The following is a 21,018-nucleotide window of genomic DNA, read 5'->3' on the forward strand; positions in this document are numbered from 1 at the left end:
GGAAGACTGAGTCAAAGGAGGAGAAAATATTTCAGAAATTTGACCTACAATAATAGGCAATGGGGCAATATTTATTGATCAGGGAAGATATGACCTTGGAGGGGGAAAAAGGCAAACTAATCTGGGTAGAAATTAGTAATAAAGGTAAATTGAAAATTGCTATCAATCACCAGCTCAAGGGAGAACAGCGAGAGAACTGCTCAAGAAAATAAGAGGCCTGCAGCAACAAGGTAAAAGTAGTAAGGATTTCAAAGATGTAATTGCCAGTTGCTTTTTAAAGATCTCTCTGCAGTTGCAACTTATGAATGGCTCCAGCTGTGACTTAGGTCACTCTGGGAAGGGGGCTCTCCCTCCACAAAGGTGCTCTGACAGCTGTGGCCAATTTTTAATTGCAGACATTTTATAAGCTCTGAGAGGCACCTCCATCTTGAGATGCCCTCTCTCCTATCTGCATCAGCAGTGCGCACTTCTAATGGTGGAGCTGCTGCACTCTTAGTGCTGGTGGGCCTCCCATTGGTTCCCCAGCCTCAGGTACCCTCCTACCGATCTTTATTGGACAGCGAGTGCGCACCCTGGCCACGATTGGTGATCCCTTCAAAAATCGCTTTGGGCATCTGATGTCAACACGATGGGAGGTTGGGACCTGGAAATTCTCCAGGCTTCAGGGTCCTGACCCCAGACAAAAATCTGGCCCGTGTGTGCAGTAATTATAAGGCATATGACTAGATAGCTCCTTTAAAGGGTCAATAGGATAGAAACATCAAAAATCAGATGTTAAATGACTCCTTTAAATCAGTCTGTGAATTCTAAACTCAATTTTCTTAACCATCCCACAATTGAAAAAACAAGTTAAAGGCCCACATTGGGAGGTGTAAAAGTAAAAGTGTTAACTCTGGTCAGTTTTCACAGAATAACAGTGGCATATGAATTCCATTTTAATCAGTATCAGGCAGTTTGAGTAAGAGAAATGTCCTTTTCAAATTCAATCTTCCTGCTCAGTTGACCAAGAAGTGGGACTGTTCCACTTTTGAGGGGATGGGTTGGGTGTAATGCCAACTTGAGGTTGGAAATTAGAGAATTGAAAAATAAATTAAAACTAAAAATTGACATCTGAGGCAAAATACATTGGATTTCCATGGGCAGAATTTTCTGCCTGTCGGGTGGGCGGGCCTGACCCAATCTCCGGCAGGCGGGGAGCCGATCCCTGCCGGAGAAGCGGGCCCCACCGCCATTTTACGTGAGCAGGCCAATTAAGCCCTGCCCAGCGTGACATCCAGTGGGAAGCGCTAAGCGCTCCCTGTGCGGGGGGGGGGGGGATTCCCCAAAAGCGAGAGTGCGTTTTTCGCGCACGCGCATGAAAGAATGCACATCTCCCTGCGGCTAAGTGCTGCCTCAGGGAGATCGCTGACACTTTTAAAAATGTTAAAAATAGAAAAGAAAAAATTCCTTAACATGTCCCCTGTCACATGAGATGGGACATGTTCATAATTTACATCATAAGTTTATTAAACTTTTTAAAACCCTACATGAAACCTCATCCAGCTGCTAGATGAGGTGTCATGTTTTTTCTATTCCCCACCTGGGCTCCTGGCCTGGTCGCCAACCTTAAGGTTGGACGGGCAGGTCCTTTAATTTTATAATTGATCCTGTCAATGGCCTCAATTGCCCACTGACAGGTCGGCGGGCCCGCAGCTGATTTTGCTGCGCACCCGCCTTCCTGAATATTTAAATGGGGCGGGATGATGTTGGGTGGAACCGCCAACATCATCCCGCATCATTTTACGTGTCGGCAAGCGGGCCCCACCTCCTGCTCGCCGATGGCAAAATTCTGCCCCATGAAACTAAAAGATAGGGTCGAATTTTTAACATGTGACTTGCTAGGAGTGGGAGGGTTAGTAAGTCATGGGAGCCCAGAATTGGGGATTCCTGTATATGCTTTTCAGTTTAAACTCCACAGCTTTGTGTAGACTTAGCCAACTGGATTCTACCCACATCCTCCCTACCCCTGACTTAGAAAGCTGTGTCTTTTTCATTTGAGCAACTAGCCATGTTTGCGTGGTGGATAAGGGAGTTGGGGGGAAAAGATTGTAGGATTGAGGGTTGCAACAGAGTCTGGACTGTGGGATGTGGGAAGGAGATGGTGGTGGGATTGGAGACCTTGGTGTGAGATAAATCGAAGGTCTCGGATTGGGAGCATTGGAAGAGGAGAAGGTTCAGGGATCTGGGGGAGGCATGGGAGGCTTGATGGGAGAGGGTCAAAGTCCTCATGGTTGGTGGGGAGGGGTATTGTTTGGAAGTTCCATGGTGGGGTATGCTCTCAGGAGAGAGTAGTTGGGGGTTGCCTGGGTCAGGAGTTATGTGTGAAAGCACTCACCTCCTGCCTCTGCCAAGTACTTGCCTCTATGAATCTATTGGGTTTCCTGATGCTCAGAAAACCCAGCTGACCAGAGCTTAAGTTGAAAAATAGAATGACAGATGAGGTTTAAAACTTCATTTATCATATTTGAAGTTCCAATCTGCTCTCTTTGAAGCACTTTGGCTGCCTGACCACCTTTTGGCCTCAGTTAAAGCTAGAAGTGAGCGGGCCAGAGGCAGGTTTGGTTAGGAAACAGCTTTTTCTGACTTTAACCGCTCTCCATTGTGCCATTCCAACACAACCAATACACGCCTATTTATTTGGGTAAATTTTCCACCCATAGGTTCAGACTTGAAATTCCCCACATTCTGTGTTTCCAGGCTGAACTGTGGAGTTAAGTGTTTTAGAGCACAAGAAAGCAGATTTCATACAAAGAATGAGAAACTGGGACCTCAGCCACAAAAGTTCACCAGCTATAGAATATTAGCTGAATTTGGGAGTTGATCTCCAAACCATCTTCACAATTAAGGAAGACATTTGGGAAGGTGCTGGGAGGGAGAAATGAAAAAAAAAACAAAAAGGAAATTACAAAAGAATCTTCGTGCTCTAGTTGCTTAATTCCTTTTAAAATGGACATTGGACACTAGATTTTCCAAGGAAGAGGTTATCGCTGCTATTAAAATAACACCAATACGGAAATCCAGTCTTGTGGCTTCAGTAAAAAAATCTAATTTTCAGAGCCCAAAGCACAATATTCAATTACCATATATTGATCCTAGCTATGTATGTCAATGCTCTATTTTGAATGGATTTAAGCAGTGCCATTTGGGGAAAAAAAACAAGAATGCAACATCAATGCCAAATGGAGACTAAGCTATTAGACCTGCATGATGTTTTACAATTTCATTGTGCCTGATAGTGAGAATTATGTAACTCTGAAAAGAATGTTTTCAGGATGTACGTGGCACTGGCAAGACTGCATCACCACCCACTGCTAGCTGCCTTGAGAAGGTGTTGATCAGCATTTTTCTTGAACTGCTGTAACCTTTTGGTGATGATGCTCCCGAATTGGTGTTAGGTAGGGAATTCCAGATTACTGTTCCAATGACAATGGAGGAATACTCATTTTAGTTATTGCAATGAATTTTTGGAAAAATCTCAAGGGCAGCAATAAATGCTGGTCTTGATACTAACACCCATATCCCGAGAATGAACTAAAAAAAATACTAATTGTACTTCTCATTTAACACCAGGCAGGAAGAGTGCTAGTGAAAGCAACAATTAAAATAATATTTTAACATAAGTTATAACATATAGATGGCATGCATTTTTAAAATGCAGGAACTAAGCAATGTGCTTGCAATATTCCCAATGGGGAAATGAGTGAACTAATGGTTGTAGGAAAAGTGTTCAATTTTTAAATAAGAAGTGTAAAGGAGAGCTCAAACAAGGAAGACTGGCATCTGAACAGCAAAGAAGCAAATTTATAACCAAACAGAATGGGCAAAATGGCTATGTAAATAAAGGCACATTAGATTAAAATTAAAAAGTTACATATACATATATATGAAAAAAAATGTGGTTTTGTTGCCTTGATTAATTTATAACTGATTTGTTAAAACTTTCCGAAACTTTTTTTTTGACTGCCCTATTTTTAAAACCAACACAACCCATTTCAGACTTGCCAACAACTTGCCTTAAAATATAATCCAAAGATATAAAATTTTTTAATGCCAAAATCACTATATTGATTTTTAGCACTGAATTAGGTTTCATAATGTTATCAAATTTGATGGAGCCTTTCTGCTAATATTGTGTAAGGCGATGATAGTTACTTATATGGTAATAAAATATTTGAAGACTAAGCTTAGGCCCCTCAATCAGACTGATTTACATTTCTTTATTCAGCTTACCTTTCACATCCTCATCTTCAATGGTGGTGTTGGTACTTTCTGAGGATTCCTAAAAAGAAAACAAGATACCATTTAATGAAGAATCTGAGTTTATGTGCATGCAGGCTTTGAAGAATAAGCCCATACCAAATGCAAAGCTTGAAGTGGAGAACACAGATGCAAAAAGCAAAAGATGCAGGTAAGATTTAAAACTTAGCTTCCCTTATAGAATTCGATGGCTTTACAAGTGCCAGATTGTTATTCAAAACAGTTTTATTTCCATTCAGAAATTTCTTCAGATGATTGCCACAATAAACAGCCTAAACCCTTTTCTTAAATGAATCTGGTAACTAAGGTCAGTTTGTTTTGAGACAAAGACGATTTTCATTAAGAAAACTCATTTTAAAAGTGTTGACGTTTCGAGTTAGACTCGAACTCAAGTTCTGTCGAAGGGTCATGAGGACTCGAAACGTCAACTCTTTTCTTCTCCGCCGATGCTGCCAGACCTGCTGAGTTTTTCCAGGTAATTCTGTTTTTGTTTTGGATTTCCAGCATCCGCAGTTTTTTTGTTTTTATCATTTTAAAAGTAAACCTGATTCATGAATTACTCCTATGATACTACAGACCGTGACAGTACAACTGGTTAAAAATTTTAAAATAAGGAAGCAGTTTACAGATCTGAAACAGGTACAGCAATACCCAAAAGTGATCCGGAATCAGTATGGTATAGTGAAACAACGTCAAGTTGCTTCCAATAGTACTGCCCCATTCCAAGAGGGCTATGGCAGTTTCTGAGAGAGTTTGCATAATGAAACAAAATGAGAGCTGACACATTTTTCATGCAATCACTTAAAAAAAAACATATACACACAGTTAATTATTGTCTGTACAGTTTACATCTTGTGGCCCATCAACACACTGACAAGCAGAAGGGAAGCTATCTATATTTCCATGACAAAAAATGTTATTCCACTATTACATGACAAACCATCCAGAGAATGTGCAACAACCATGAAACATGCAATTACTGACAAAAGAAAACATCAACAAATTCCTGATTGTTGTCTGAAAGTAATAAACATGAGTTGTCATAACTTAACACCTTAGCTCGAATGTAACTCAGCAGTACCAAATGAACTATTAACAGGCATTTAGTGGCTATTATAAAATTGAGGACGCTTTTAAAACTAACATTTTGTCGGAGTAGATGTACCACAATGGTGGTTAAAGCTATTTACAATTTTCTTGAATCATGTCAGTTAATCAGGTATAGTTGTCAAAACTGTCACAATTAAGATAGTTTTGCACTATAGACAAACAATAAAAAACAGCACATAGGCACTTCATTATTGTGCCTGATACCTTTTAAATTAGTTATCTTCAAAATTAGTTTAATTCATAGCAAATGGACCAGCAAAATTGAAATACAGATTTTGTCCTCTGCATCATTCTCCATCAGCAAAATACATTAAAATCTTAATTGCAAAGGAAAGCGACCTCAGTTAAGTGTGCAGTTCAATTCATATTACTTTGCGACTCAGTTCAAGTGAATAACCACTAAATGACTTCTTAACAATGAAAAAGAAATTTAAAAAATTACAAAGTGCATCGGCATGATTTTGGAATAGGAGAACGGCAAGGTATTGTTTTCAAGCAGCACTTATACAATGCAACATGTCCTGTGGATAAGGCCATTTCACACACTGACATTGAATGCTTGGACCCATTAGCTCCCAGGCAAAATGACTGTAACCTTCCAACAACCAACAAGTTACCTCTGTCCTTTAGTCCATGCAACCATACAACACAGATGAAGATACTGCATGCTTGTGTACACTTGCAGGTTCACCAAGATGAAGTGAGTAGAAGACACACACAGTAGACTAAAAGGTTACTGAACAGCCATGCATTCCTGTCCCCAACCAAAAACAGAAAATCAAACTGCAAGTAGAAAAAAAAGGACAAGCTAAACAGCTTTGCAAAACCCAATATGTCGAATGCTCCAGCTGTATATTCTATTTTCTTCAAAGGATATTCTATGTTTCAAAACTAAAACTGTCATAGATTGAATCCCTAATGTAACAGATCTTTTGCTATGTGTGTTTATGAAACAAGTTCTGCAATGCTTAAACCAGTGAGCAGATCTTGGAATACCTTATTTCCATCAGCAGGATTGTGGATTACAGTAGTTTGGGGCTCCTGAGCAAGATAAAAGAAAACTCTCATTGGTCAAGGTTATCTTAGTCATCAAAATTTGCAAGAGCCAACTACAAGAATGGTGAGGCTAAAGCAATATTATTACGGCCATGTGGAAAAAAAACGTAAACACATTTAAAAAACAAAAACAAGAATGGGTTTCTACTGCTACCAGCAGTTCCTGCCTGGGCATCCTGCAGGAAAGGCCTAATTACCTACAGTAGCGGCATGCAGTTTCTTAAATTGTCTAGCATCATTTCTGTTAGCTCCCTGAAGTCAACGACTTGTGCTGTTAAATTTAGAGCAGCCTCTCTTTTGGTACTGTAGCTGACATCAGTGGAGGAGCTAATAGCATCATGCGGGAAGGCAGTGCCCTGCCACTACAACATGCAAACAGTAACAACCATGTTCAGTGTCACAATAAACGACTGTAAATATGCTGTTTTACACTGGATTTTCCCACATAACAGAACAGAGGTATGTACTGATAATCACATGGTACCTCAGAAAGCAAAAGAAAAATGGAAAAAAAAAAATAGGAAGAGGAATCAGGTATACCAGCGCTGGGGTAAGTATGGGTTCTTTTGGGCTGGTTACTACGTTGGCTTTGTTGTTTATCTGTAGATAAGTTAAAAATAGAAAATATATAAGCCTCAAAAGTAACGTTTCCACTGTATATTGGACCACCCTAAAACCAACTTCAAACGAACATCCGTTGGAAAGTAATGTGGGCTGTTTACAATCTTCCTAAGATTTTACTTCTAACTTCCATTGACTGAATGAAGTTATATAAAATTACAGAAGAAAAAATGTATTTGGTTACACATTTGATTCGGTTGACAAGGAGTACAAGAATTAGGAAGAATATTACATTAAGTTTCAAAGACATTGTACATGCAAAAAGTAATAGCAGCACAAATACAAAATGATCAGATATTCCAAACACATCACATATATACATGTCATTCCAATTCAGCTCAGGTCATCATTGTAGTATATTAAAGAATATTTATGTTTATGCTGCATTCTTTTCCCCTTCCTAACCTAGTGGTAGCATAAAGTTATAGTGCTGAGAAGAGAACATTGACGTTTTACAACCTTTCAAATTAATATTGCCTCTCCACAGTTAAGTTTTTGGACAAAACAGATCATTTCCACATATACAAACTGTCTATATCTTGACAGTATATGCGAGAAATAACATCACTTTAATAAAAAAGAGAAAATGCATAACCAGGCACTTAACATCTTAAATGGAAGCCCTGGCGATCTCTTGGATGGTGGGGAGGAGGGTGAGGGGAGGGGGAGTGGGTCACACTGCCACTCACCATTTCCTTTCAAAATATCCATTACCTTTACAACTTTTCTGAGGGCAGCATTTTCCGGTCACTGAGCGGGGGCAGGGCCCGCTTACGGATGCGTAAAATGACGCGGGGATATGTCAGGCGTGCGTCCCGACGTCACCCCGTCATTCAGATTTTCAGTTCGGCGGGTGCGCAGCTGAGTCAGCTGCATGCCCACTGAACTGTCAAAGGCCTATTAAGGCCATTAAAACAGTAATTAAAATGATTAATGGACCTGCCCGTCCAACCTTAAGGTTGGAGGGCAGGCGAAGAGCCCAGACGGCCTTCAGAAAAAGCATGAAACCTCATCCATGAGGATGAGGTTTCATGAGGGATTTAAAATGTTCGGAAAATGTTTAAATAAAAGCTATGGACATGTCCCAGCTCATGTGGCAGTGTCGCATGAGGGGACATGTCAGGAAAATTGTTTTCTTACCTTTAATAAACTTTTAGAAGTTCTACTGATCTTCCTGAGGCAGCACTTTGCCTCAGGGAGGTCTGTGCGCTCTTCTGCACGCATGCGCGAAAGAGCGCACAGACTTGTTCAGAGAATCCCCCCCGCCCGCCCGCACATGGAGCGCATAGTGCCTCCAGGTGGACGTCACACCAGGTGGGCCTTAGTTGGCCTGCCCTCGTAAAATGGCGACATAAGAACCTGCCCGCTTGCACCTGCTCCCGCACAATCGCCCTGACGGGGGGGGGGGGGGGGAGAAATGCTGCCCTTAATTTTATTGACATTCTACCCCTCATCTACTCAGTTTTGCTCATCGACTCTCTAGCAATTCTTTCTTGTAAATCCAGGGTTTAATAGGTTCGATTACTCAGCAGCTACCAATTGAAAGGTGTGCATCCACATAGAACACCGGTGCAGTATCAATAAAGTAATGTATCTGTGCTGAAACTTGTTAATTGAAAAAAACCAAAAGCTCAAAATTTGCATTTTAATCCACCCGTAAGATCAGAAAAAAACTAAAAGGGTAGGGAAGGGGGAGAGAGGATGGTGGGAAAATAAGGAAAATTATCAACTTAAGAACTGGAGAAACTCGAAGAAAATCTAAAAATGGACCCACCACACAGATAAAAGGTTTTTAAAATCTGTCTGATGTTAATTCGGCCTAGCTTTAGTCAATTTTGTGAATAGGATACAAGGCATTCTGAAACATTTCCATTAAATTTAAACATGTACTGCTCAATCATCAAATAATGTTTTAGAGAGATGGATAAAGAGATCACAGGTTTTCTCCTGTATTTTTCAGAAAAGGGATTTTGCATCAAATACAAGAGATTATTTTTTACATGGGCTTTTACAGTTCAGGCTAAATGAATACATGTATTTCAATAACATGACATTAGCTTAAAATGTTGAAAATCATACCAATTGCATAGTTTATATCTGAAGAAAAATTCTAAAAGTGACAATTAGTTTTTTTTTCTAAAATCCATTTACTAGATATGTTTATCAAATTAATTTGTTGATTGAATGGTACTCAGGAAATTACACTCAACAATGGAAATAACTGAAATAAAGTTCACGATTTCAGCAGTTAGCAGCAATGCAGATATGTCTGATTTTTTATAGTTAAAAAAAGATTATGTCAAACTGGTATTGCATAAAAAGCATAAATTATTGGTGTAAACCAAGGTTCAATGTTTTTGCGCACTATCAACATTTGAAAAAAATCATTTTTTCCTGTTAACTGTGCTTGGATTGATAATGGACTACAATTTGTTCAAAAAATAAGCTGCTCTCCAGGGACTGAAATTGGGAAAAGTCCACAACCATGTAGATTGTCTATGGACTTTTGGAAAAAGTAGGCTTAATTTCCAAATGTCCTTTACACATTCCATACTTGTGCTTGTACTGCAATGCACAGTCTGAAATGTGCTTTGCGCACTGAAGGAAAATTACGCATTTACTTGCTATACAAGGAACAGAATTAGAACTCAGTGATCACATATTGTTTTAGTGCTTTGGCAGGGATTGCCTGCATGCAGAGGATTACTTCAAATATTACTGAAAGTAATTTCCTTTGCTCTAGCATACAGCAAATATTAATGAGGCAGATTGGAATATATTCTTCTCTTTTGACCTCCAAGTATGTGCCGGATAAATGAAATATTAACTTGTATCTACAATCTTCTTCAAATATTCCCAGAAAATACTTCCATCTGCTCATAACTGAACTAATTGAAAATCCATACAACTACCCAATTTAATTAAAAGGAGATGCAGTGTCATAACTATGTAAAAATCATTGTTTTTTTTATCACTTTGCTTCTTTGAATTATTCTACTTTGAAGGGCCTCTATTCTGGAGGTAAACTCCCTTAAGAAGCAATTTAAATTATCTATAGAAGGGTGCAAATCATTAAGAAGAGATTGCTTCTATTTTTGGATCTCTATAAATTGACAACAGCTTAAAGCACATTTCAGACTGTGCAATACACTACAAGCACAAGTATGGAATGTGTAAAGGACATTTGGAAATTAAGCCTACTTTTTCCAGAGGTCCATAGACAATCTACATGGTTGTGGACTTTTCCCAATTTCAGTCCCCAGAGAGCTGTGGAATTTTGCACAAATAAACATTCTCATGGTAAGGCAATTAAATATTTCCTCTCTTTGTTAATGCACTGGTAGGAAACTCCTGGATCACAGTTCACCAATATTACAAACTTAAATTATTCAGCATAAAATGTTGCATTCCGTCAATGAGATTGTCCTAGAAGGATTCAAACTATAGTACTCTACAGAATATTTGACTACCTAATTCTTCCTTACCATCTTCAATTCTACAAAAGATGATGCTGTACTGGTCTTCTAAAAATTACACAAAAATCTGAAGAAAAAGCTACTTGGCCACCAAGTTCATTCCACTCCCACAACACAATCTACTCTCCAGTGGACACTGAATTACTCTTTGCATTTAGTTTATCAGTTGTGTCTTCTAGCCCTGTAGGATTTATATTAAATAAGATGTTTGTATCAACAGTTTGAATATCTCTGAAATTTTAAAGACTGAATAGTTTCCCTTTCAATGGAGACACTGACAAAAATTAAAATACCAAAAAATATATATTCATGACAAAATAAGACAAGTGGGAAGGAATTTAAGGCTGAAACTGCCAAAAACATTTGTGGTGCAGGTCTACTCTTAGAATGATATGAAACAGGAAACCATTCAACCCATTGTGCAAAATCATTTATTAATATTGTTCTGTGCGCCATTTCAGCTAAGTATCCACCAAGGAATCTATCCTTACTGAGGCCTGGATGTTTAAGAAAGAATTGACTAGAGAGTTAATGAATAAAATTGAAGTGGAGAACAGTAGAAACCTAATCAGTTTAAGAAAACTGGCTAAGAAATAAATGCTTGGGAAGGAAATGAATATTACAGTGGGCTGATCAAATTTTTATTCAATCTCCTTTTTGAAAGTTACTATTGAATCTACTTCCACCACCCTTTTAGGCAATGCGTTCCAGATTGTCATAACTTGTTGCACAAATATTTTCCACTCATGTCACCTCCAGTTGTAATGCCAATTACCTTAAATGAGTGACCTTTGATCACCTAACCATCTGTTTCTACTTACTTACTCTCTGTAAATCATTCATGTGTTTCTGCTCAAAGGATAACAACTCCAGTTTCTTCACTATCTCCACAAAACTGAAATCTTTATCCCTGGTATTATTCCACTGAATCTCTTCTCCACCCTCTCCAGGGCCATGACATCCTGTTGGAATGCATCAGGCTTCTGTAAAAGGGGGGTGGGGGTTGTCAAAACTGACATCACATTATTATTTAAGGTGAACTTAAAAAATTTCAAACTGCAGTGGAAAGGATGAGAATTTCCAATAAAATCAGAAACCATTTGAGGCTATAAAAGCACGTGCACCCTTTGAGGGCACTATGAGTTAAGATAGTATATAGTTCGATACTTATACAACAAAGGAAATGAAGTGGTGGTCACTGGCAAAAATGATCAAGAATATGGAAGAACAGTAGACAACAAAGCAAGATTGCGCATTAGGGATCTTAATCCTTGCTAAGCTTCAGGAGATTGTGACACAAAGGAAGTCTACTGTCATATTCTGACATCAGATTGATGTGATTGCCAATCTATACTCTTATGGATTTCAACTGACTGGAAAAGTGGCCTGGGAATCAATTTTTGGACAAGTAAAATATAAAGTTTTTTTCAATTCTGTCTTGCCTCTAAAAGGAAGGCTGAAAGTCAGAAGATTTAAAAGGTAGTTTTATGAATATTGTAAAATAAATTAAGTTAGACTAGGTAAAAATAAAACATTAGCTAAAATGGAACCAATAGGATAAAATCAGGAAAGGGAAGACAAGGAAAGCAGAAGTATTTAAACATACTAGTTACCTTGTGACACTGCATACAAGGAGTCAAGGCTAAGGGCTGGATTTTTGCGGAGTCAGGAAGACTCCACATTCCTTAAAAAATGGTGGGCGGAATGGATGCTGAAGTCCCACCCCCCTTTCCTACAAATCCAATTTTTGTGGGGCGGGCGGGGGAAGGGGGTGTGATTCACACAGGAGGGAAACCTGAACTCAGCAGGGCCATTTGTTCTCAGTCCTGAGTTCAAATTGATCTCATTTTGGCGACTGCAAGAGCTTTAAACCGCAGTGTGGGAGTCATGAATTGATGGAATAGATATAAATGCTCTTGAAGGATGGACAAGGCCTGTCTAACGGTCATGATCTGAAGTTTTTTTTAATTTCCCTGCTCTTTAAACTTTAAAAACTATGCTGCAGCTGTCAGTGAGAGTTAAAATCAACTCTCTGCTGGAGTGCTTTGATTGACAGGCATAGGCTAGAATAGTGCTCTTTGCTCACATTTCTCCAAGGACTATCATTATAAGTGGCTGGGTAAGTTTAAAAAGCTGCTTATATTTCAGCAGGAGTTCGGAGTTCAGTTTAGTTGACAGTTTAAAGAGTTTATTCAAGGATTAATTGTCTTTGATGTGGGGTCTGAATATAAATTTGTTTTTATAAGAGATTAACCACTTGAGATTTAGAAGTTTTGAATGCGTTCTATGAATGGGAGTCTTTCCAGTATCAAGTGTGGAGTGAAAGCTGTATTAGATTGCCAGAAGTATTTTTTCATCTCCATGTGACTCCTGAGGCCTGCCCATGTTGGATATTGGGCAAGTGGGAATAGACATGGCATGGAAAGTATGAGGGGCTATGGAGGTCATGGGTTGGCATGGAGGGTATGAGAGGCTGGGGGTTTGGGGGCATGAGTTGGCATGGAGGATATGAAGGGCGGGTGGGAGGCATGAGTAGGAATGGAGGTATGGATGGCCACGGGGGGGGGGGGGGGGGGGGGGGGGGGGGGGGGGATGATGATGTGGACTAAGGACTATTGGGCCTAACAATTTGTAAAACAACTGGAGCAAAGTCCCAGAGAACTGAGGCAGTCCTTTGAACTGCCTTGGTACTTGTCTGCCCCATTTGCTGTCCATGCTCTGCTTCTGGTGCTGGACTCTATTCTGTATGCACTGCACACCCCCCCCACCCCAACCCCACCCCCGAGCAAAGATTGTGTGCACCAGGGCACTTTTACTGAGGTGGGTCTGACAAATCGGCAAATTTTCCAACTCAGGCTTCCCACCTCGGTAGCCAGAATATGGCCCCAAGTTTAGGTCAAGGAGAGTTGGGGCAAATGGGAAACAAGAGGAAAGAAAGAGGAAGGGAAAAACAATCACCAAGCTGGGTGTTTATTGGCTAACCTTTTTGATGTCTGGAGATGGTTTGCAGTGGGGGTTGTGGTTTGCCAAAGTGGGGGGTGGGGTGGGGGAGGGGAGAAAGAAGGGATCTGGACCAATGAGCTCTAGATAATTCTGAATAAGATAGCTAGGTTGACCAGCAACAGGTATTGCTAAATTTCACTGAAGGGTCTCTAAACCTTGGGCAGGATCTTCCAGTTGGTGAGCAGGGGCGCAGCCCGCTCGCCAACGCGTAAAATGATGTGGGATGAGGTTGGGTGGAACTCCTGATGCCACCCCACATCATTTCCATTGTCAGGTCGGCAGGGACGCAGCCGAGTCAGCTGTGTGCCTGCCAACCTGTCAACAGCCCATCGAGGTCATTGAGAAACAAATTAAAGTCATTAATGGACCTGCCCATCCAACCTCAAGGTTGGCAGGCAGGCCAGGGGCTCTGGCGGGCTTTGGAAAAAGCACTTAACCTCATCCATGGGCGGGATGACGTTTCATGAGGGCATTTAAATTTTTAATAAAGGTTTCAATTAAAGTTATGGACATATCCCAACTCATGTGACAGTGTCACATGAGGGGACGTCAGGGAAATTTTTCTAACATTTGTGTTGAAAATTTTAATTCTGAGCCAATCTCCCTGGGGCAGCACTTAGCCTCAGGGCATGCGTGAAGGAGTGCACTCCCGGCTGAGGGAATCCCCTCCCTGCCCGCACAGGGAGCGCTTAGCACTTTTGAGCAGACGTTATGCTGGGCGTGCCTTAATTGACCTGCCCACATAAAATGGCGGTGCGCCCCTGATCAGGGGGTACACCTACCTGCGCCCGCTCCCGCACTTCCCTCCCGACAGGGTGAAAATTTATCCCCTGGTTTCTTATCAGGTTCACTGTGTTTCAGTAAGCAGGGAGTGTTTCTATGGAGATTGTGCACACTGCATCAAGCAAATGGAACTCATGTAGAATTTGCAGTATTTTGGTTGGGGATTTGTCTATGTCACACATGTAGCTAATAAAAGAATGAGAGCACTATTTGCAAGAATGAGGCTGAGAGTTTAATGGACATGTACAGATAGATTAAATCATTTGTAAAGCGTATCGATTAATGGGAAGCCAAGATCATGGAAATGCTCTGCTGACGAGCTGGAGAGAGGTGAGCTGAAAGCTTCAGATGGACCTTCCAGGATTTTCTCTATTATTTTAACTACACTTACCTTATTTCTATCCTATTCAGTACTCTTCAGCTTTAAGCTTAAAAAAAATTGTCTCTTATATGCAATCCACCATTCCATTGTCCCACCATTCATTTTAAAGATGAACCTATTCTGAGTGACAAATATCTATTCCACCAGATGGTCAGCTTAACTTTCAGAATGTTTTTACACCATCAAACCAATACTGCTCCTCTAGGACCAACTCTCATTTGTGATGCAAACAGCTCAAATGTGACTGAACAAGATAACCTGTCTGCAGCATTCTTCAAGTTAATACCTACAATATCTCATTCTTCATTCACCTATAAGCTCTTTTGCTTTTGGTTTGCATAGTTTTTTAAAAAAATCTAGTTGGTTAATCTCTTAGATAAACAGTTAAAAAGAAACATACTCAAAATAAAAATCCAAACAGTTAAGTAACTAAAGCAAATTGCTGTATTAGATTAAGAAAAGAAACAAGCAGAGAAAAATGTAATAACAATACCAAAAGGCTATGCATGAAAAACAATTACCTGCTGTGGTAGCATAGGAAAGGAAAATGAAGTCCCTAGGAACAGTAATATAAAGTACTTCATTTCAATAAAATCCAACGTTTTATTAAGATTAAAATATAAAGTGAAATCATGTTTCTCCATCATTTTGAGGTGGCATCTTTGCATTAAAGGTATTTTTTGAGGGTGTAAATCCCTCTACACTTCTTTCCAGATCATGTGCTGACTGCAGTCAAGTGGGTAGTCATGGGATCTGTTCTGGTTCCTCCATTCTTAGGTTCCAGGCTTTTTGGTAGCAGAAGATTGGCTTTCCTTCTAATTTTACCTTTAGAAATGTGGCTAGCGTTCACCTTTACACAACGGTGAGTGTAGTAGACTGAACCCATGTCCTACCACTCTATTGCACTGCATGTGATATTCCCAACACACTGTGCTACAACAAGAACCAGTATATTTAATCTTGCAGTCAGTTCTTGAAGATTGCAGGCATGCTCTGATCTATTTATACATCCTCACAACATTTGATAGATGTGCTGTTGTACAGAAATTTATTATGACCTGCCTCAAAACCATTGACATTGATAGAAGTGTAAGCTTCAAAAACCTTAATAGTGAAAGTGAGGGATGATATTCAATTTACCTTTTTTTAATGTTGCATGCAAATGTTTCAGTTTGATTGAATTCTTTATGCTACGTCTCAGCAACATAAATTCAGTCATCTATTAAAATTTTAATTAAACAATTAAGCTTTTTTAATACGTGCAATTGCATGCAGCTTGTTACTTCTTAAATCAGTTTTAGGGCATCACTGGAGGAGTTACCATTTCTTTATGCCACCTGCAGATTTACAATTCCTTTATTTAGAAATCAACAATGCGGCTAATTCTATGATACAAATCAAAAAACATATTGTATTTCCTGGTCCACAAAAATTCCAGAAACCTTAAGAGATCAAATCATGAATTGAAGGTCAGCTTCTTCAGGTTCATACATTTTATATATTGGTACTTGATGTTCAGGATTAGAAGTTCCAAGATTACATGAAGATGTGACACATGAACCACATTTTACAGTAAGCTATTAACAGTTATCACCACATGAACATCCTTGCAATTATATGCAATAGGTAAATAATAACTTTAATAAAGTATTATTAGTAATTTATTAGTACACCCCAACACAGAATTGACAGCTTGGTCCACAATTATTTTGTAACAGAGCCTCAATCAACTGGAAGCCGTCTCTTTGTTTAACTGCAAGGGTTAAGAACACAATTAAAAGAAATGCAGCACTTATTTCAAAGCATCAAGTGTCTCTTGGAATCTCAATGTTTGTCAAAGGAAGGGATGGGTAAGAAAAGAACAAAACTATCAAGAATGCTTTTTAAACCCTCTACAGCATCAAATTCTTTCACAGTTATGAAATAAATTCCCTCTCGGATGTGGGGTGATTTTACTGAGTTATATATTTCTCAAATCAGATGCGTTTTCGTTTGCAGTCTTAGCAAGGTAGGACAAATTCAAGTCAGACATATGCCAAGCGTATTTGTGTCTTAAAATGCAATTGAAAATGAAAAATATAAAATATACCATTTTCACAAAGTAGTATAAAAAACCCAAGAAAAACACGTCTGTCAGACAAAAATCCTCACCATCATCTGAACACTCGAACTGGACTTCCTTTTCTGACCAATCAAAGAGAAAGAAAAAGAAGATAATTTTGATAGTTTAAAGAAAGGATTTCTTCAGAAGCTGTCTTGTGCTGCAGTAAAAATATCTGGAAACAAAAAGAAACAATTCCACATATGGAGGGCAAAAATAAAATGCGAAGAAAAGATAGATTTTCCCCAAATTAGTAGTGGAGAAGAAAAAAAAAGCTGAACTAACTTGGCAGAAACCAGAATAGTTAAAATTAAGGCAACATAAACAAGATATAAAGGTTATAGTAGCTATCAAATAATGCAAAAGTCTTTATAAAAATGTATATTCGAAGATGTCAATGGTATGAGATTACATATGGCACAACGGGATGACAGAGTTGGAAAAGTGAAACGCTAAACATTAATTTGTGCATTTTGAATGCTGGGACAAAGATTTTTTATGGGCATAACCATGTATGCCTAAGCATAGAGATATATACATAATTTTGTGGACAGATATGAAGAAGCAAGCAACTGATGTTAATTTTCTGAAAAAGGTTTTGCAGCATATGACGCACTAACTAAATTAATGCACTGAGTCATAGACAAAGCATAGATTTGGTACCTAGTCTTAATGCACAGGGTTTGGTCATCATTATTATTGTAACGTTGTATCAGGTTGGTCTCACTGATGACGATGCAATTAACGTAACAAGTTATGATGTAGTTATGACTACCTTAATAAGTCATGGTAGTCTAATCCAGATCCAGCCATTTCACTCTTTGGCCTTTCCAATAGAAAATGCACTTTTTTGATGCAAGAAAGGACCCACACACTGGTCTGTCCTCCTTCCTTCTAGCAAAAAATTGCTGAATAAATTTTGCCCTTCACAAGTAAAGTCAGGTGTAAATACCAGATAGAACGAGAGTTTTAATCTGGAACCCTAGATGTGAGTCCACTGATCAAGCACTGGACAGTTCAAAGCAACATTGTGATATAAATTATTTAAAACTTCTTTTTAGAAAAATATCATTTTCTATCTTAGAAATTGAAATATCTGATGGGCAAAACAACGTTTTAACAAAAGATTTAAATTATTGCATATTTGATATTGTGATTAAATTCATCCACTGATGTTGTGATTAATTTTTCTTTTCAAACTGACGAAAAATTAGAGGGAGGAATTAAATAGCTTTATTTGAAAAGTTTTAAATCATATGTTTCTTTCTTTTAAAAGAAAAGGAACTATGAGTGCATGTGTAAGCAAAACAGAGCAAGGGTAATGAATGAACAGAGATGCACTTTGAAAACAAGCTGTATGCTATAGTTTTTGATAAATGTTTGAACTATTAACTATTTTTTTACCTAGTAGAAACATGAATTGTGTACATTTGTAACACTATTATGAATGACATGTATTTCAAAATTATTTAAGTACAAACTGGATGATCAATTGGAGTAGGCTTTCAAACTAGTGTAAGTAGAAGCTATTAATTTTTATACATTAAAAAGTGATCAGGTGAGAAATAGAGAAGATGGCAATGGGGAGCTGGAATTTTGGGTGCAAATCAATTTGCTGTTTTTCTCCCCACTAGTCAAAATTCCAGTTGGGGATTGGGGTTATTAGTCATGGTGCAGGGGTTGGCGGGGGAGGGGGGGGGGGGTGCACTTTCTTGCAACTTGCAATTTCCTAACATCAAAGATCAAAGAGCTGAGACCGGTCGAATGACATACCCCACCAGAAACTCTACTGATAAATTCTCCACAACAAATAAACTGCCATTTAAAAGAAAAGCCTCTTTGGATAGAGCAGTCAGACCATTGTTAAAAGGCTCAAAACGGGATGAGAGAAGCTTCTAGAGTGGATCAAAAATGAGGGGCTGAATTTTGCTGTCGTGCGGCTGAAATAGGGAACAAATGAACTAAATCTAGGAAAATGTAGATAGATTGGAAATTTGGTCCATCATACATTGCAAGCAAATGATATTGGACAAGAGGAGTATAATATTGAAAATACAATATAAATGAGAGGACAGGATACACATAGGAGCGGGATCTAAAGGTGTCGGTAAGACCATAAATGCAGCGCAAGAAGACAACGCCTTGAGAAGAGAGCCCCCAATAATGCTGATCACCGTAATATAGTGGGGTATTCTAGCTTTGAAATGGATACAGAGCAGTTTTCTAAAGGGGGAGAGGGCTTTGAGTTATGAGAGACAAAGAGGAGCCCTGATTAAAGTTCCTAAGATTCTGAAGGGTATAAATAAATTGAACACGAATAAATTGTTTGACATAATCATAACACTGTGAATTAGGGAGCATGGACAGAGTTTTGAAGAGATAGTTTAGATTTATCTACTTCATGGAGAGAATTTTCTTCCCATTGGCGGGGCTGAGTGGGCGCAGCTGTGTGCGCAGCTGCGTGCCGCCATTTTACGTGGACGGGTCATTTAAGGCCCGTCCAGCGTGATGCGCACCTGGAAGCGCTGAGCGCTCCCTGTCCGGGTGGGGGGAGTAGGCTGAATCGGGGCCTGCGGCCGAAAGAGTGCAGAAATATTCGAGGCACAGAGCTGCCTCAGGGAGGTTAGTTTGATTAGCAAAAATTTCAGTAAAGAGAAAAAAAAAATTTAAGACATGTCCCCTCATGTGACAGTGTCACATGAGCTGGGGCATGTCAATGAACTTTAACAAAAATTTTAATTGAATTTATAAACACTTCATGAAACATCATCTTGCCCATGGATGACGTTTCATGATAAATGCAAAGGCGCTTCTCCTGCCCACCAACCTTAAGGTTGGACGGCAGCTACGTTAATTATCTTAGTTAGTTTTTAAATGGCCTTAATAGGCCTTTGACAGTTCGGCGAGCGCATAGCCGATTCCGCCAAACTGAAAATCGGAATGATACGTGGTGATGTCAGGACACATGCCTGATATCACTGCGCATCATTTTACACATTGTTGAGCGGGGCCCACTGCCGCACGCCAACCAGCAGATTCTGGCCCATATAGTCAAGCATAAATATGTGGTCAAGATTGACGTAGGTGATAGTGAAGGTGGACTGAGTCAGCAAATTCAAGAGGGAACTGGCTAGTTTTTTGGTGAAAAACATGCCAACATAATTATATACAGGAGTGGCAACTGGGGATGCATTTTAGTTTCCTGGAACTTGTTTGATTGCCTTTGGGCATCAGAGAGCATTTTTCCCTTATCTGGTCTTGGGGCAGGATTCTGCCCTTGGCGGGGATGGGTGGGAAGCCGCCTGCGATTGACTCTACACTGCGATTTCACGCTGGCCAATTAAGGCCCGCTCAGCGTGGAACACAAGTGACAGTGCTCAGCGCTGCCTGTGCGGGCCGGGGGAGGAGGGTGAGTGGGCCTAGCACAATCTTCGCGCATGAAAGAACATTTCAATCTCCCTGAGGCACGGAGCCTCAGGGAGATGAAGCGCTGTTTAACAAGGAAATAAAGTTGTCATAAAATATGTCTCCTCATGTAACTCTGTCACATGAGCTGGGACATCTTTATAATTCAAAAATAAAATTTTGTTTGCTTTAGGAAACCTCATCCCACCCATTTAGGTTTCCTAAAAATGTAAAGGCTGCTTAGCCTTTTCACCTGCCCGCCAACCGTTATGTTGGACAGGCAGCATAAATTTGAATTTAATTAGCATTTTAATGGCCTTAATAGGCCTTTTAATTGTTGGCAGGTGCACAGCCAACTCTGGCGCACGACCACCGAACGAAATATCGCAAGACAGCACAATGATGTTGGGGCGCTCGCCTGACATCTTCACGCTTCATTTTACTCTCAGGCATGTGTCCACACGCCGGGCATAATATTCTACCCTAAGTTTTTTTTGTTTTTCCTAGGGATTGCCTAGCTAGTGGATGGGGTGGGGTTTGGTTAAGAAGTCTTTACCTATCATCATTTAAGCAATGCTTTCCCCTATGAGCTGCAGTGGTTCAAGAAAGAGTGGGGGAAATGAGTCATGGCACACTTAATTTTCACCATAACAGCACAGGGTAGGTTCAGTGGCATAGCTGGTCCTTTCCTGCCTTTCATTTCCTTATGTCATTAAAAAAGATAGCATAATTTATAAATCCTGGGACCAGCCAGATGGCCACTATTATGTTTCTTTTTGTCCTCT

The 21,018-nt window shown here is 39.6% G+C and overlaps 1 protein-coding gene across 7 annotated transcripts in view; it reads right to left on the bottom strand.

Annotated features, from left to right (window-relative positions):
- LOC121289434 (calcium/calmodulin-dependent protein kinase type II subunit delta) overlaps positions 1-21,018 on the bottom strand; it is a 346,749-nt gene that overhangs the window by 21,537 nt on the left and 304,194 nt on the right. For 4 of the 7 annotated variants that reach the window (XM_041209007.1, XM_041209180.1, XM_041209091.1 and 1 more), the window contains exons 14-15: positions 6,403-6,447; positions 4,270-4,318 (exon numbers count right to left, since the gene is read on the bottom strand). In XM_041209007.1, the coding sequence (XP_041064941.1) occupies positions 4,270-4,318; positions 6,403-6,447 (94 nt within the window). The remainder of the gene's footprint in view (positions 1-4,269; positions 4,319-6,402; positions 6,448-21,018) is intronic. The other 3 variants (XM_041209331.1, XM_041209266.1, XM_041209421.1) reach the window with 1 other exon arrangement.

Source organism: Carcharodon carcharias, chromosome 1, assembly GCF_017639515.1.
Source record: "Carcharodon carcharias isolate sCarCar2 chromosome 1, sCarCar2.pri, whole genome shotgun sequence".
NCBI classification, from domain to species: Eukaryota; Metazoa; Chordata; class Chondrichthyes; order Lamniformes; family Lamnidae; genus Carcharodon; species Carcharodon carcharias.